This window comes from Citrus sinensis, chromosome 2, assembly GCF_022201045.2.
Source record: "Citrus sinensis cultivar Valencia sweet orange chromosome 2, DVS_A1.0, whole genome shotgun sequence".
Lineage (NCBI taxonomy): Eukaryota > Viridiplantae > Streptophyta > Magnoliopsida > Sapindales > Rutaceae > Citrus > Citrus sinensis.
Window position 1 is genome coordinate 5,087,717 of NC_068557.1, and position 17,206 is coordinate 5,104,922.

The 17,206-nt window shown below is 33.4% G+C and overlaps 4 protein-coding genes across 5 annotated transcripts; 3 read left to right on the plus strand and 1 right to left on the minus strand.

The window, feature by feature from the left end:
- The first annotated feature begins 1,737 nt into the window (after positions 1–1,737).
- LOC102631116 (ubiquitin-conjugating enzyme E2-23 kDa-like) lies at positions 1,738–4,458 on the plus strand. 2 transcript variants are annotated; one of them, XM_006470316.4, is made up of 7 exons: positions 1,738–1,892; positions 2,536–2,626; positions 2,794–2,873; positions 3,019–3,133; positions 3,394–3,446; positions 3,805–3,933; positions 4,127–4,458. In XM_006470316.4, the coding sequence occupies exons 2-7, from the start codon at positions 2,583–2,585 to the stop codon at positions 4,267–4,269; spliced, it is 564 nt and encodes a 187-aa protein (XP_006470379.1). In that variant the 5' UTR covers positions 1,738–1,892; positions 2,536–2,582; the 3' UTR covers positions 4,270–4,458. The 2 variants fall into 2 exon arrangements, with proteins under 2 accessions (XP_006470379.1, XP_006470380.2); XM_006470317.4 differs by lacking the exon at positions 2,536–2,626 and having other exon boundaries at positions 1,807–1,892.
- A 417-nt stretch (positions 4,459–4,875) lies between these two features.
- Positions 4,876–6,483, plus strand: LOC102614898 (probable inactive receptor kinase At2g26730). Its single transcript, XM_006470426.4, has 2 exons — positions 4,876–5,667; positions 5,761–6,483. The coding sequence occupies exons 1-2, from the start codon at positions 5,091–5,093 to the stop codon at positions 6,291–6,293; spliced, it is 1,110 nt and encodes a 369-aa protein (XP_006470489.2). The 5' UTR covers positions 4,876–5,090; the 3' UTR covers positions 6,294–6,483.
- Positions 6,484–10,023: 3,540 nt separating this feature from the next.
- LOC102630819 (RING-H2 finger protein ATL46) lies at positions 10,024–11,969 on the plus strand. Its single transcript, XM_006470315.4, has one exon. It carries the CDS (start codon positions 10,486–10,488, stop codon positions 11,647–11,649), a length of 1,164 nt encoding a protein of 387 aa, XP_006470378.2. The 5' UTR covers positions 10,024–10,485; the 3' UTR covers positions 11,650–11,969.
- Positions 11,970–15,795: 3,826 nt separating this feature from the next.
- Positions 15,796–16,823, minus strand: LOC107175905 (uncharacterized). Its single transcript, XM_015527740.3, has one exon. The coding sequence runs from the start codon at positions 16,669–16,671 to the stop codon at positions 16,141–16,143; it is 531 nt and encodes a 176-aa protein (XP_015383226.2). The 5' UTR covers positions 16,672–16,823; the 3' UTR covers positions 15,796–16,140.
- Between the last annotated feature and the right edge of the window lie 383 nt (positions 16,824–17,206).

Below are 17,206 nucleotides of genomic sequence, written 5' to 3' on the forward strand. Positions count from 1 at the left end.
AACCTCAATATTTTCATTAGATATACACTACATACACTCATACAGTGAATGATAATTGAAATTAGATTCAATATCAAGCTTTACTTGTGCAAGATTAATCATAGCCTACATCGCTAACACTATGGAAAGACAACTGTACAAAATAAAGAGTGTGACACGTTATTAAAAGAATATCTCTAAGATTCATCATAGCATAAAAAGTTAGGTAATTTTTGTATTAGGTGGGAAATAAACGAATTATTTATATCGAATAAATTAGTATTGAAAACACTCATAGATGTTATAAAAAGCTTAGCATATTATTAGTTCAAGGGAATTGCACTAATCATTTTATTACAAACTCTTCTACTTTTTCATTCTTATAAACTTACTTTGGCCTTTTCTTTGTTTTCTCTTTCTTATTTTTCTTTCAAAACAGTAATATAATCACATTTAAGTTTCTTTCTTTACAAATCATTTCTTTTTCGCACATACCGCTGCATATGGAAAAATTTATTCTTAAAGTAAATGGTTTATCTAAAAAAAAAAAAAAAATCTTTCCATACATGATATTGGCATGCAATGTTACATATCACATGATTTTACATCTTAATTTTTCACCAACTTGATCACCATGACCTTTTTCATATACACTAACTGAAACGATATTTTTGTGAGTCCTAATTTGTTTCCTTTATGAAGATATGAAGATTGAAAATTTGACATGCACCATACACATTCATATGCAGTTTTATATTGTAAAATATCCTAACATAAATAATTGATAAATTTATATATATACATATACAGGGACTAAAATAGAGATATTAAGTGGTAATTGAACAAAATTACGTTTTCCCCATATTGGGTTCAGTCCAAATAATGATATTAGTTGTACTGCTTATGTTAAGTGTGTTTGAGATGTTGGAGAAAACTTTGTTTATCATTATCATGTGCAAAACAGACTTAACAAATTTGCGTCTAATAAAATTTAACTAAAATATGTTAAATTTGATTAAGGTTTTGATAATATTTTCAGTAGTTTTATATTTGACTTGTGTAGAAAATTGAATGAAAATATATGACATGTTAATAGTTGAAGTAAATATATAATTTGTTGTGGTTTTATGATTACCAGAACTAAGAAACTGGATACTTGATAATAGATCTAGCTTGATGACAGAAACCTAAAATTCAACAGCAAGAATAGACTGCTGCACACACGCGAATCTTTGAAGGAAAATCAGCACACTTTATTGATCGATACACACAATACAAGATCAATGGCTACAGAGAACTTGTAAAGCTAATCAACAAAACAAGAATCCAAGGGATTTAACAAGACATGAAAGAGTACAAGCCATCTAAATCGGATAGCTTGCAAATAAACCCAAAAACTATTTACACATTAACCCACACAACATAATTTGATCATAACACGAAGTCTTTTGTCTCTCCTAAATTTGAGTAATAATAGAGAGTAAGCAGTTGGTATTTAGTGGGTGATACGTTCATCCAAACCTTAATTATTTTTAAAAAAATATAATTTAATAAGCATAATTTGTTATGTTTTACGAAATACGTGCTTGAAAAATTTTTGGAAATTAAAATAACTAAAAAGTTAGTCATGTTATTTGCTTAATTATAATAAAAAATAATTATGATAAAGCAAGAGTACACAAGTAGAGTTGATAGGGCTTTAGTGGAGAGGAGCCAAACACGGATAGTTTACATTGACAGTTAGAAAACCGGTAACACATGCCACGTGTATGTATGTGCTGCTGAGCCTGAACTAGTCCCGTTTTTTGTTCCATGTTTTTGACCTGCTTCTTCATTCTGTCTGGTCCCCATTTTCTGCTTTTATTTACTTAAAAAGCTGCCAAAAATTCACTCCCGATGATCACCATTTGGGGGTTTGTATTCCTCTTCTTGATTTTGTTCAAAATTATTTTCCTCTCTATTACTTGTTGATATGCTTACTGCTGATTTGATTGCAACTGTATCTTTAAGCAAATTCGTAATGGATTTTGTTCTACTCATCATGTCTATCTAGCTCTTAACTTTTTAAGTAATGTTTTGTTTTCATTGTATGATTACTGATGTTCTCTTCATTATTTATTATTCCAGTGCCTTTGTTTTATGGTTATATTGGTATTTCGAAATAAGAAGAACTTGAACAAAGTGACTAATTGAAATGGTGCTAGCAATGTGTTGATCAAATGTAAACATTTTGATATCTGTTAAAACCAGAACGTATAGTTAATAGTTTACTTCATTCTTTAGTTATTCAAAATTTTCTGGTACTGGCATCGTTTATTGTGTTGGACCAGGATTCCACGCTGCTAATTACCAAATCGACGGCTAGGACTTATCTAACATGAGTCCTGCATGGATCCAATTAAATCTTAACCATTAATTCAATGCTCAGCTAAGCATGAAATTTTTATGGGTTTGTGTCATGTACATATGGCACGTTATGGATTTCAACATTGTTGTGTACTTAAAGCAGTTTCATTTACAATGTGCTTAAAGCAGTTTCATTTTTTTTTTAATTAGAGAATAAAAAACAGTTGAAAAATCTGAAGAATTCAATCACGTAAAGGATGTCTTCCCCATGCAAAAGAAGAGAAATGGATGTCATGAAATTGTAAGTGTAGTCTAAATTGTTCATTTTTTTTTCACCTTATTGTTTGTTACAATTCCTTTTGCAGTTCATTTTCTAGTGAAATTCTAACTTATCGAAGTTATGTTTACGGATGTTGATCATCGTATTGGTGACTGGTGTTTCCTCTCTTTTGTGTTCTTACTAAATAGGATGATGAGTGACTATTCTGTCGAGCCAATTAACGATGGGATTAGTGAACTCAAAGTCGAATTCCATGGTCCGAAAGACAGTAATTTTCCTGCCTCTCTCTGCCACTGCTCTTTTGTTCAGATAGAGACTTGAACTACAGACACTCAGCTGGAAAATATGGCTTCTCAATATCTCTTGACCCTATGATAACTTTAGTTTTGTTTATTGCATCTCAATGGTCACAGGTCTATATGAAGGCGGTATCTGGAAAATCCGAGTAGAGCTGCCGGATGCTTACCCTTACAAGTCTCCTTCCATTGGGTTTGTTAATAAAATTTTTCATCCCAATGTTGACGAGCTGTAAGCTGTTTTTCACTTTGGAACCCAACTATTCATATCAGTTACAAATTTTAGGCCAACTCTATTGAGATTGACTGTTGTATGGAACATTTTGTTAGGAAAGGCATAAGAATTTTGTGCATTACATATTATATACTATATAGTTTTAGTGTTACATTGAAGAAAGCATTGGCAAGTTGTGTGTTTTCTACATTGAATTCTGTTGAAATTTCGTGTTACCTTGAGTTTTTCAGCTCACAGGTCTTTTATGTGATTTGCAGGTCGGGTTCTGTATGCTTGGATGTAATCAACCAAACATGGAGTCCAATGTTTGGTAATATCAAAATTCTCTTCTGATAAAAAAATAAAAAATAAAAATAATAGTTTCTGCAATGTGCACAAATGAACAAAGATTTGATAATCATCCAGCTTGGATTTTGCGAAAGAAATCCGATGCGGCCCTTTCACCTACTAGAAGCCATATTTCTGAATGAATGTATGAATATCAATTCCTGAATTAAGCAACTTGGTCCTATTTCATGTGACGGAACTACAAGAATTATACATACGGGATGCTTTGCTTCTGACATTTGTAATTGTGTGATCTTAAGCTTTTATTTTTGGGATTTTACTTTTCCTTCGCCTTAAAATTCAACCCTCAAGTATCTTATTGCAGCCTCTCTCGGCTGCAGATCTTTTGAATATATTTGAGGTTTTCCTTCCACAGCTGTTGCTTTATCCTAATCCTTCAGACCCATTAAATGGTGACGCGGCATCTCTGATGATGAAGGATAGGAAGCAGTACGAACAGAGGGTGAAAGGTGAGATCCTTTTTCATTTACTTTTTCATTAAAATAATTTCCCTTGGAGAAATATTCGCCAGTTATCCAATCTTGAGTTCAATTTACTTGATATTGGAATAAACGGGCTAGTCTTGCGAGTAAGCTGACTAAAAACAATGTCACTGAATGGGCGTTTCTTACTTGTTTTGTCGATTTGTTGTGACAACGACAGAGTACTGTGAACGTTACGCGAAGAAGGAGAATATCTCCAGCATAAACTCAGAAGAAACTGATGAGGACATCAGCAATGAGGACATAAGTGATGGACAAAGCACGTCAAGTGATGACAACATTGCCGGAGTTGCTGATCCATAAGCAGCTAATTTAACCTTCAGCACTATACTTTATAATCAATTAATTAGAAAAATTATATGTTCAGATGCAATTGTTATCTAACGGAGTAGTAGTTTGACTGGATATATAGATAACACCATGCGTTTGTACCAAATTTGCAGGCACATCAAATGTAAAGATAAACAGAAATGAACTAGAAATATTGAATCAGTTTCCTCTTTTGCTGTTCTCAACTCATTGTGTTGGAAAGGGGATTCTGAAAACCAATAATGCACCAATTGGCAATTGATCAATCGTTAATCATTTCCTGGAAATCTTTCTCTGCAGGCATATATTGTCGAATTCTTCGACTTTTTCAAAAGCAATCATCACACAAACCAACTGTGCAGTCACTTCAATGTGCTTTTGTAATCAGCTTGACAACTTTAAATTCTTGTTGTCTATTGCTTCGACAGTGACCTGTCGTAATGCATTGCAAATATTACAATCAACTAGATTCCAATCGAGTATCTTTAGAATTCTCAGATTCCTGACAAAGTATTTTTATATTTATTAACCCTTTGAAGCTGCCGGCGTCTGAAAAACTATTAGTCCTGAGCCAATTAAATGGAAGAAGCAATGTAAAAGATAAGATACAAAGACATTGTAGAATCAGTCAATGAGCAAAGTGCTTATCTTAAAAAATTCCAGCCATCAGTAGAGCATAGAGATTTTCTCCATGTTCCACAATATCAATAAATTGAAAAGCCATATATTAGTTTACAACTCCTGGTTGTGTGTCTCCAAAGCTGTGCAGTAGACCTTTTTTTCTTTTTGAATCAAAGCTCAGATTGCGCCGCAGAATGGATGCGCATATTCTTATGTACTCGGGATATGCTGCAGTAGGACTTATTATTGTAATTTTTGTGATCATTTTCCGGCTACATAAACTAAAGAAGCAAGGCGAGAATGTCGAAGCAGGGAAAGCAAACAAGGTAGCGTCATTTGATGATAACGATACGCGTAGTATCATCACAAAATCTGATCAGTACGTAGCAGGTGAGAGCAAATCAGGATTCTTCCTCACTTCATCAGCTGAACAAAGTGCTAATTTTGCATCAACCTCACTGTTAGTTCTCACAAGTCCTGTAGTGAACGGATTGAAATTCGATGACATGCTCAAGGCACCTGCTGAGTTGCTTGGGAGAGGAAGGCAGAGTACCCTCTACAAAATTGTGTTGGAAAATGGTGTCCTGTTGGTTGTTAAAAGGATTAAAGATTGGGAAATTTCAACGGATGACTTTAAGCTGAGGATGCAGAGACTAAACCAAGTGAAGCATCAAAATGTACTGCCAGCTGTTGCCTTCTATTGCTCCAAACAAGAGAAGCTATTGGTCTATGAGTACTTACAAAATGGAAGTCTCTTCAGGCTTCTCCATGGTATGCTAGCAACTAGTAACTTCATTTTTTTTTCTTTGTCATTTTTGGGTTAGAGATGTTGTAAATTGCTGTAAATTTTAATTTGTATTTCAGGAGCTCAGATGGGGCAAGCATTTGATTGGGTCAGCAGACTAAGCATTGCAGCTACAATTGCTGAGACATTAGCATTCATGCATCAGGAATTTCGCAGTGACGGGATAGCTCATGGTAACTTGAAATCATCAAACATCTTGCTGAACAAAAACCTGGAGCCTTGCATTAGTGAATACGGACTTGTGCCGTTGGACAATCAAGGCTTCAAAGCAGACGTTTACGGATTCGGCGTGATACTATTGGAGCTGCTAACTGGGAAGCTGGTAAAGAATGAGGGGGTTGACTTGGCAACATGGGTTCACTCAGTTGTCAGTGAAGAATGGACCGGAGAAGTTTTTGACAAGTTGCTAATATCAGGAGGCGCGAGTGAAGAGAGGCTTGTGAACTTGCTGCAGGTTGCTCTAAAATGTGTGAACAAGTCTCCTGAGGCCAGGCCTAGCATGAAGCAAGTTGCTATCATGATCGTTACTTTAAAAGAGGAAGAAGAAAGATCAATTTGTACTTCGGTTTCTGTATTTTCTGAAAATTTTTAAGTCTAGGTGGAGGACAAATTGCTTCCGTCTCATTTGAATTAGTTAAAGTTTCAAAGAAATTTTATAATAATGTACACTATAACAAAGTTAGTCAATGTACGTTGTCAATGCATTGGACTTTAGGAACAGTAATAAAGGTTTGACAAAACGCAAAATAAAGCAGGCCCAAAAACATTATGTTTGTTTTATTTTTGAAAACAATTTTATCTGGGACTTTGTGTCTAACCTTCTATTTCAGGTTTAAACATTTTTTAAACACCCACAAGGAAAAAAAAAACAATTAATGTTATAATTGGTTACTTGTGTTTCACTTAAAAAGGAAAATCCCTCAAATCCTCAATATTTGAGGCAGGGCTTGAGAGTTTGAAAGTTTCTACAGGAGCAAGCTTCTATACATTTAAGTTTGAAGGAGGACCTCTATTCAACTTGCTATGTGCTAGAATTCCTAGGTTACAATAGGTGTTCATATTCCAATCCGATTCGCTCAACCCATCTGATCCATATAAATCTAATCCATAAAAATTCGATATGTGGATTGGTGGATTGGATTAGATTGAAAATTTGATAATCCGCAATCGGTGAATTAGATATGGATCTACTTTTGTAAATCCGTAAAATTCGTGAATTCGCAAAAAAAATAAAAAGTATTTATTTAATTAAAAAATAAAACTTGTAAATATGGTATTAGTACTTACTAGTAAATAAATAAGTTAAAATATAGTTATACTAACATTATATTGTATCTTATCCGATAATAATATAAAATAAAAAATAACTAAATAAACAAATATAACTTTTTAAATAGTTAATTTTTATGTACTGATCTAAACGAATAAAATTTTTTTCGTTTTGATGTGTTATATTTTGAAAGTTTAAATGTATTTTCTAACTTTATTTAAACAATTAATTTATTTAAATCTTATTTAATTTAAATTTAATTGGTAGTAAAATTACTTTTATATTAAATTTTTTTATTTAGTTAGTTCATGGATTGGATAGAATTAAAAACTTTTAGTCCACAAACTAATCCGCAAAATGGTGGATTAGATATGGATTGGGTCAAATCCGCATCTGATCCGCAGATATATGAATTAGATTTGGATTGAATTTTACCAATTTGTGGATTGGATTGGATTGGATTGAAAATTTATAATCTGCAAAATCGTGGATCGGATATGGATTGATGTCCAATCCGTAAAATTCGATACAAGAACACCCTTCGGTTACATAGCTTTAATTTGCTTATTACAAATACACATCAAAGTTGAAACTTTTTTTTTCCTCCAAATTTAATTTTAGTACATTTCTCTAATCTTGGAATCCGATGCTTAAAGTTGTGCTCATCACTAGTCACTACTATGCTGATCAAGGCTAGTCTCAACATATTTAAAGTTATCATTTTTAGTTTGCGTTCATCGCCAATATGTTGCTAAACGTTAGTCCTAACAAATCTTAAATATTTTTTATTTTGTAAATATCCATTTGTAATAATAAAAAAGTTGGATTTAATTTATATTTCAATTGATAAGACATAAAGTATATAAAAGGAAAAAAAAACATAATTAGATAAGTTAAAGTAATCACTACTACATTTACATCTCAACTTATTTTTACGCATGATATTTTAAATTTTAAAAATGTAGAGCAAAGCTCTTTGAATAAACAAATCATTAAAAAGAAAAATTAACATGTAAAATTTTCATAGTCAATGAATATAAAATACACAAAATATTGTCTTTTTTTAACTTTTTACGTATGAAATTTTAATTTCAATCTCACACCAAATGGAAACGTCCACGTCTTAATTAGACTTTCTAATGAACCGATAACCATGAGAAGAGGTGCTAGATATGGTGGAATAGTGAACAAAATCATTAATTTTTAAGGCAAATTTGGTGGTGTACAAGTGGTCAAACCAAAAATTGATTAATCGAAAGACTTTCTTCAGACTTTAGGAGATTGAAATTACACATTCACACTAGAACCAAAAATTCAATGCACGAGCATATATCAATCAGACAACCTAAAAGTCAGCATTTAATCAAGTAATAATGTTAATAATTACTAACCACATTATTGTTATTGTGATTATTATTTTCCAGTCTCTTCTTTACAACCCTTTTCTAATAGTGGAAATATTTAGACGATTAAGACAATGCCAGCAACGGTTGGGCTGAATTAAATAAAGTAATTGATTTGCCTTGGAACCGTAATTTTGATTTTCTTCTTTTATCTTTATATGTGCGTATGCTCACTGATTAAATAAACTCAAACAAGAAAAAATAAATAAATCTAATACATGATAAATAGATGAATCTCTTGCATATTTTTATAATTGAGATATATTTTCCTCTTTTTTTTTAATTTATTATTTTATTTATGGGTCACACGGCATATTTACATGTATGAACATTGTTACATGGTTAGTGGTTGCAATTTATTTATTATTTGGTCAGATAACTTTATCTTAATTATGTGCGGGTGAAAAATATAAGACATGAATGAATCGGCCATCAGATCATCCATAATGTTCCAACTCAATCTAAATTATGAATAATTACGGTTTTTTTTTTGTTGCATTTTTATAAGGAAAAAAGAGGAGGGTAATAATTAATAAGGGGGAAATATTAGGAATAGATGTATTATTTATCCTCTCAAAATTAATTTTTAATGGCTATTCATCAAGCTTTGTGTGTCAATTCACTACAAGACTCATAATCAAATGGGAACCTACCAAAATAATGAATCTAAAAACTGTTAACAATTAACTGGGTGATATGATTTATGTATGGCTGGCGAATTGTGATTGAATGGCAAATTAATGCGTTCATCGTCTAAGATAATTAAAGAGAGGCACACTTGCATGCCATTCACCTAAATTAACAGTCTTAGTCGTCCTTCGTGATAATGCAATTATTAGATACTTTAATAATTGTTACTATTAATCATTTCTTTATATTGTGTGTGTGATCCAAAAATCTTTACCTAATTGCCTTTGGACTTAAGAAAATAAACTAAAACAAGCAAAGCATTCACATCAGAATTCAGTAATTCACACATGCTTCATCCTTCAAGCTATGCCCATATATAAAACCCATCCTCACAAGTAATCTCCCACTCAAGACATGTGACAAATCATCTAAGTAATCTCCCACTCAAGATATGTGACAAATCATCTAAGTTTTTAATAACGTAATCAAACTGAAATAACATCACATGTTACTTAATCCAAGATTTAAAAAATTAAATCAATAGGTTTTGATCCAGTGAGAGAGTCCTCACACTTATAATTATGAGAGCAATAGTTCGAGTTAGTTTCAGTTCTCCCTCAATTATCAAATCTCTAAGTAAAGACAGTCTCTCTTTTACGAAATGTAAGTGGAGTAGGTATCTCTCAAATATAAAAAAGAATTAAGAGAATTTGAGCAGTGATTCGTAAGATCAATATACACATCGTCATTGATCAAATGTATCAATTAATCAAACGCATGTGGCTGATTCTCTAATGATAGAGTTGAATCCACTGAATCAACTTGAGTGAAGGCCCAAAGACCCACATAAAAAGCCCAGAAATGACGAGATCTAGTTGTCGCTAATGGTTGACCAACTGACACCCACGCGCTTCCGGAGCACGTGGAACCACAAATTTTGTTCTTTCTTTAACTTTAGAGCATCCTTTACCTCGCACTTTGGAAACTACTGTCACTGCTGCCATTATAAATCAAAGAGAGAGTGACTCTTCAAGTTTTTTAACAAGAGAGATAAATAATAAACAATAGATATTTTTATTTCGTTTGAGTATTTATTATAAGTTTCCCATTTCTTTGAATTCCAAGAACATCATTTCAAAGAGAATCAATCAAGTTTGGTGAGTTGAGCTCGAGATTGAGCTTGAGCTTGAGCTTGAGTTTTCAACCTTATTATTCTTGTAGTGTGTGTTGTCAGCTTCTACTACTGGCCTTATTATTATTTCCTCAATTAGTGACCTTTTTGTGGGGTTTCATTTCATTTCAAAATCATATAATTTTTTTTAAAAAAAGAAACTTGTAGCACCAAACAAGTAGTAACCACCACCAGCTACAGGCGTTTATGCAAATATTTTTTGTCTCAAATCTGCTGAGCAATAAAAAGTTGTGACTTGTGAGTTGTTCTTTTTTTTTTTTTTTATGGGTTTTTTGTTTTTCATAAGAGCATGGTTCTTGAGTGTTCTTCATATATTATGATCTGTGGAATGTTAGAAAGTGAGCACAACCACTTGAAGATGTCTTGGATTCATCATCAAATGAAGCAAAAAGATGATTTTTACACTTACCCGCCTCCACTTTCCCCTTCTTTTCACAGAGAATCTACTAGCCCTTCATCATCATCATCTGGTACAAGAATTAGCCCTGCTGTGCTTTTCATCATAGTGATTTTGGCTGTCCTGTTTTTCATTTCTGGGCTGCTTCACTTGCTTGTTAGATTCCTAGTAAAGCACCCATCTTCTTCAGCTTCTAATAGCCAATCCAATGCTAGATACCCCACTGAGATTTCTGGCTCTGATGCCCTTCAGAGACAGCTACAGCAGCTTTTCCATCTCCATGACTCTGGTTTGGATCAAGCTTTTATTGATGCACTTCCTGTCTTTCAGTACAAAGAGATTGTTGGTCTAAAAGAGCCTTTTGATTGCGCTGTTTGTTTGTGTGAATTCTCTGAGAAGGATAAGCTCAGGTTACTTCCTATGTGTAGCCATGCTTTCCATATTAATTGCATAGACACTTGGCTGCTATCAAATTCGACTTGTCCTCTTTGTAGAGACACTCTTTTCACGCCTGGGTTTTCTATTGAGAATCCTATGTTCGATTTTGATGATTTTAGGGAAGAAGATGGGGGTCATGTTTGTGGAGAAAATGGGCTCACTGCTAGTCAAAAAACCGCTGAGATTGAAGAAATTGTTGTTGATAAGGGTGTTTTACCTGTGAGACTTGGTAAATTTAGACGACTAAACGATGGGTTAGCAGTAGAGGCTGGAGGAGAGACTAGTAGTAGTAATTTAGATGCAAGAAGATGTTATTCAATGGGTTCATACCAATATGTGCTTGGTAATTCCGACTTGAGGGTCTCATTGTGCACTGACAGGTGTGGCCGTGATACAAAGCTATCAAAAGGAACGGAAAACAATAGGAATTCTCCTGTTGATGGGGATGTGGAGGCGAAGAAAATTAGTAATATGGCTAAAGGTGAGAGTTTTTCTGTTTCCAAGATCTGGCTTTGGTCGAAGAAGGGAAAATTTTCAAGTTCGTCAGATGCTCAAATGGGTATGCCTCCGTCACTCAAAATGGATTTGCCATGGTTGGGAAAAACAGAAGAAAAATGAAAGGTATATTTTCGGTTGCCTGTATCAGGGTTAGTTCAATCAAACCTTTGTCAAGCCATTGTCCAGCTCTTCTTCTGAAATTTTTTTTGTTGTGCTAATTAAAATATTCAAATGGCTGATTGTGGCATTTTGAAACCCAAGGATCAAGTTTTTCTTCAAAGGCATGTTCTTATTATAGGAATGACATAGTAGGATTCAAATAGGCGACTTCAAGTAGTTGACAGATTATGCTATGCTGTTGTTATTCATGCAGTGGAGAACTGGATATGTCTTCATGATGTATTTGTTCTATGAAAAGAAGATATCTATATGATTTGTTTGAGTTCTTTGCCTCATTTTGGCCTTTCCAAACTTCTTGCATTAAGCTTTGGTGAGAGAAAATATGGAGGTTCGCTTGTTTGAATGTGTTGCATTGGCTGTAAAATTGTATGTCGAACTGGAAAGTAGAATCATTATTTCATTGGACACACCTACATGTCATAAGCTCTGTTCCTACAGTTAATTCTAAATCTCCTAGAAGAAACTACTCCTTGTTCATATGTTGATATTTACTTTTAGATTAGTTTTGCACCTTCTAAATCATTTGCTAGGTCAGAAGCATCAATCACTACTAACTTAAAGCAAGCACTATGTTTTAATTGTTCAAGGAAATCCTTGTTTTCCGTGTAAAGTTTTGCAACCCAGAATGAGGAAATAAGAACAACTGTACATAAAACTTGTGGCCTTTAGTTCCGGTATGCTTTTAGTGAAGCTTACAAAACGAACCCTATTGATAGCAGAATATGCACATCATAGAATTATATGCTAACCATTTCCATTAATATGTAAAGCCTTCAGCTTAACACATAACAATGTCAGTCTAAAATGTAATCTTGGTTTATATATGTAGAATGATCTAAGGGATCAGGCAACTGCTTTTGCTTTTCTTGCCTTTTGAGGCATTGTGTGCTTTTCAATTCTCCTTTATCTTTATTTTCCCTTTTATATGCATATGCATAACCCTTTTGGGATGATAAGGTGAACCCAGTCCTTAGGGCTGGGCAGTTGGGCAGTGATGTTGTGGGATCAATGAAAGCAGTGTCACAGAATTTTTTATGATCTTGTGATGAAGTCTTTATTGCAATTGTACGTGGGTCACATTTTGCCCTTGCCATGTGATCGTGTTGAAATTAAGCCATATAATAAATCCTTGTTTATTGTAAAAATTAAGACTGATAAACTGAGGAGATTCTCAGTCAATGAAAGGGCAGCTGATGTGATTAGATTACTTAGCATTGTCAAAAGAGAGAGAGGAAAGAGAAAAAGTGCCACCATGAATTTAATTTAAAGCATTAGAAAGGAAGCTTATCATGGGTGCATATTTCTGGGCTTTTGGCAATGTCAGTGACTCAGTTCTTCTAAATAATTGTGACCGAAAAGAAAAAGGAGAGAATGAAAGGAAAAGGGGGGAAAAAAAGAGCAAACAAGAATTTTACATGTAATAAAAAATTTATTAGAAAAAAGGGGAAAAATTACAAAAAGTATATGATATTTGGTTTGAGAGTTAGAGGTTATGTGTTAAATTACAAAAAGTATATGATCATGAGTTAGATCCATTTAGATTTGAAACTAAAAAAACAAATGTTACCTTAGTTTGGGATTGATGTTGAGGGTGGTGTAAAAAGTGATTTTAAACTAATTAAAAATTAGCTTAGATATTTGATTACCGAAAATTAATTTTGGGTAAATCATCTTTTTCATTGATAATAAGTAGAAAGAAACATTTTGTTATATCATTGACATAACAAAGACAATGTTACCTAACTCCACCCAAGGAAGTGCCCAGCAAGAGTGGTGAGAAATGATTGTGTCACACGTGACATCTATACAAACTCTATTTAAAGGTAGTGAGTGACAAGGTCAAACCAATTTCATTTGCTACTTTTTTTCCACCTCTCATGAAATTATTATACAATATTGATTGGTTTAAAAATATAAATTCACACAATTATTTTATTTATTTTTTAGGCCCTTTTTTTAATAATGTAAATTCAAGTTGCTGGCTAAAGAGAGCTGTTTAAAAATCACTCAATTACTTTGTTACTTTTAAAAGTATTGTTCAGTTTGATATATTATAACTTTTAAAAAAATTATCATTATTGTACTGTAAAAATAATTAGTGGTGAAGAAAATTAATTAAATATTTGGTAAAGTTTATTTTAAAAGTGTCGTTAGTTTTAATAACATTCATATGTGTTTGGTAAATCTTATTGTTAAACTGTTGTTAAAATATAAATAATTAAATTAAATATAACGTTAAATAAAATTTATTTATACATTTATAAATATGTATATAAAAGTTTTTTTTATTGTGTACATATAGTTATATAATAATGATGGCTAAAATAAATATTTTATATTATTAATTTTATTTTCTTATTTTGTTATCTCAATGTAATTGGTAATAATAATAATTTCTTTGAAGTTAATGATTTTTTAATTAATAAAGATAATTTTTTAATTTATATAATATGTATGTAAGTATGTGTGTGTGTGTGTGTACACACGTGTCTAAATTCTCAAGTGCAAACATCCTCTTTTTTTTTAAAAAAAAGTGCGGGCACGCTATTGAATCATATCATTCGATAGAATTAATGTAAAATTCACTGTAAACTCATGTGGCTTAATAACATGTCTACATGAAAAAAAATAAAATAAAATAACGGCGTCCTCATGGGTGAAGTTACTATTTATAGTATATGATATATATGGAATCGTATCAAGTATATAATATTAAAATTGATTCTCAAAATCAATTTTTGAAAAGTTACCATATACTGTAGGATGATGTGATTTATCAAAAATAATTTTTTTAAAAATTATCAAATATCAAAATTAACTTTTAATCTTTTAAAATCTTTTTTCACATTCCCAAAAATAATTTCAGACGGAAGACGGACTCTTAACGTGGCTCGTGGAATCTGCGAGGCCACTATCCACCAGCCAAAACCAGGCCCAGCCTCCGGGTAAAATCGTAGCAAATTGTGCTTTCAAGACTAGGCCCAGAATGTAAACGTTGTGCCACGTTTGCGTGCATTACGTGACAACCATTTCCTTCAACTATGCTGTTCTTTAATTTTATAAACGGATACGATTTGTTGGTCATACATTTAGCTTAAGTCAGGGACTTAACTGAATGGTTTCCAAACAGATTTACTTAATTGGTTATCCGAATTTGAATTTTGACTTCATAATTTCTTTGTAAAACTAAGTGCCAACTATTATATAACCGAGTAAGGATTTAAGGAGGAAAAAAAGGGACTTTGATAGAGCATCATTATATTTTTGGTTAGAACAGAATGGAAAAATCCACCAACCATATATAGACAACACAAAGATGTTAGTTTTGCTAGCTAACAACTCATCCACTAAATGGTAATAATTGAGACAGGCCAAGCACTAACCTACCTCACCAACACTATTATTATGACATGGTTATAAATCTATTATTACCATCAGTATCACTTTGAAATTTATAAATGCATGCACTGGTATGAAAATTAAAAAAAAAAAAGGTAGAAAAAGATTATAAAGAACTTCTGGTAGTTTTTGAAACTCTAATACTGATTAAGTTCTTTGTTGATTTGAATTTACCTAATTACTTTCTACTCTAAATTAAACATGGTATGACGCTAACCAATTGAACTTTTTTTGGGAATACTTTTATTGAATCTTAATATTTACATATATTATTGTTATTTATGTTGCGTTATTTTTTTAGCGCCAACATCTCTCACATTTAAAAATATGATCTCGAAATACAAATATCAGTGTTAACATCCCATCAAACCAACCTTATTGAAGGATTAACTTAATTTGCAATCAGATGATATGATTAAAATTAAACTTCAACTAGTCAAAATATTAAAATTATCTAATTTAATTAATATACTTATCATATACTTTTTAAAACTATCGATCGACTTTTGTAGTGTCAATTGATTCAACTGATAAAATAATTCAACGAAGTTAAATGTTGAAGCTTTGCCAACACGGAAGGTAAGGATGGGTTATCATCAAAGTTTTTTTTTTTTTTTAATTTTGTATTTCCTTTGTTCAAATCACAAATACAAACCCAGAAAAATGGACATTCAATGCATACAAATTCCTTTGAATTATTGATGTTTCCTTGAATTTGAAGATTAACAAAACACCCACTTTACCTCCACCCCCACTCTCTCTCATTTACAAGTCCCACCCCCTCTTAATTTGCTAATTATGTGAAGCCCCAAGCGTAATTTACATTAAATTACATTATCAATAACAATAAAAATAATAATAATTAACAAAAGCAAATCAAGAAAATTTCATCCTCACTCCTCAGCATTCCTGCCAAAATAAAAATCAACCGCCAACGGCATGGCCCCACGACAAAGTACGGGCATGGGGCTGGCGCGCACGTTAACCTCCCACGCGGCGGACGCAGTTTTTAAAACGGAAGTCACATGACGCTCACGTGACGAGATTGAGCGGGGTAGTAAGAGGAGGCGTGTCTTTTCCGAAAACGACGGACGCGAACCTCGAGGAGAAGTCCCTGGACGCCAAATCCTCGTCGGTCGCCGCTCCCTCGTCGAAGTTCAAGGAGTAACTCAGGGGATCGTAGTAGAATTTCGGCTGCTGCCTATGCTGGGCCCCACCGGCGCAACCACCGCGGACGCAAATGACGAAACGCTGGTGGTTCTTCCTAAACGTACGGATGAAAGTCTTCCACTTGGGACCCGCGGTGATCTCGGACCACTCACGGAGCCTCTTCCATCCACGCGTCCACCAGGGGGCGTCGTTCGCTTTGTAATTGTAATCGACGGCCCTGATTCGCTCCCACCAGACCGACGACGGCGACTGCCCGGGTTTGGAGCCGAAACACGGGATCCAGAAACAACACCCTCCGTGGGAGGAGAACCTCTGCATATCGATATCATCAATGTCGTCAATGTCGGTATCAACAACGTTTTCGGAGGTGTTTTCGTGAGTTTGTGGGGGCATTTTCGGGAATATAATTACGACGGGGCCCCACACAGCCTCAGAAACTCTCTTTAGCTCAGGAGGAGGTGACCGGTAGAGTGGGGTGAGGTGGGGCGTGGTGTGGTGGTAAAATGAGGACGCGTTCGTTTTATTTGTCCACGAAGAAGAAGAAGAAACAAACGAAGCGCCTTTTGTAACGGAAATTTCGCAAGATGTGTAGGGAAACCGCCACCGGTAAATGCCGGTTGCCAGGTGTGCTTGCCATGACATATTTATTAGTTTTGTTCGTCCTGGCGCCTGCGTGCTCACTGCTTTGTTGTCATTTAGTTAATTTGGAAAATCCCTATTAAAAAAAAATTTAAAATGGTAAAATCAAATAAATTATGTTATAGTTTTTATTCATGTGTTAGGAGAAATAATTAGTGATAAATATAATAGACGACAAGAGTTGGTATTTGATGAGTAATATTTCCATCTCTGTCTTAAGTATTTTAAAAATAATAATATTCGAAAGGAATAAATCACTTCGAAAAAAATGAATAAATCACTTCAAAAA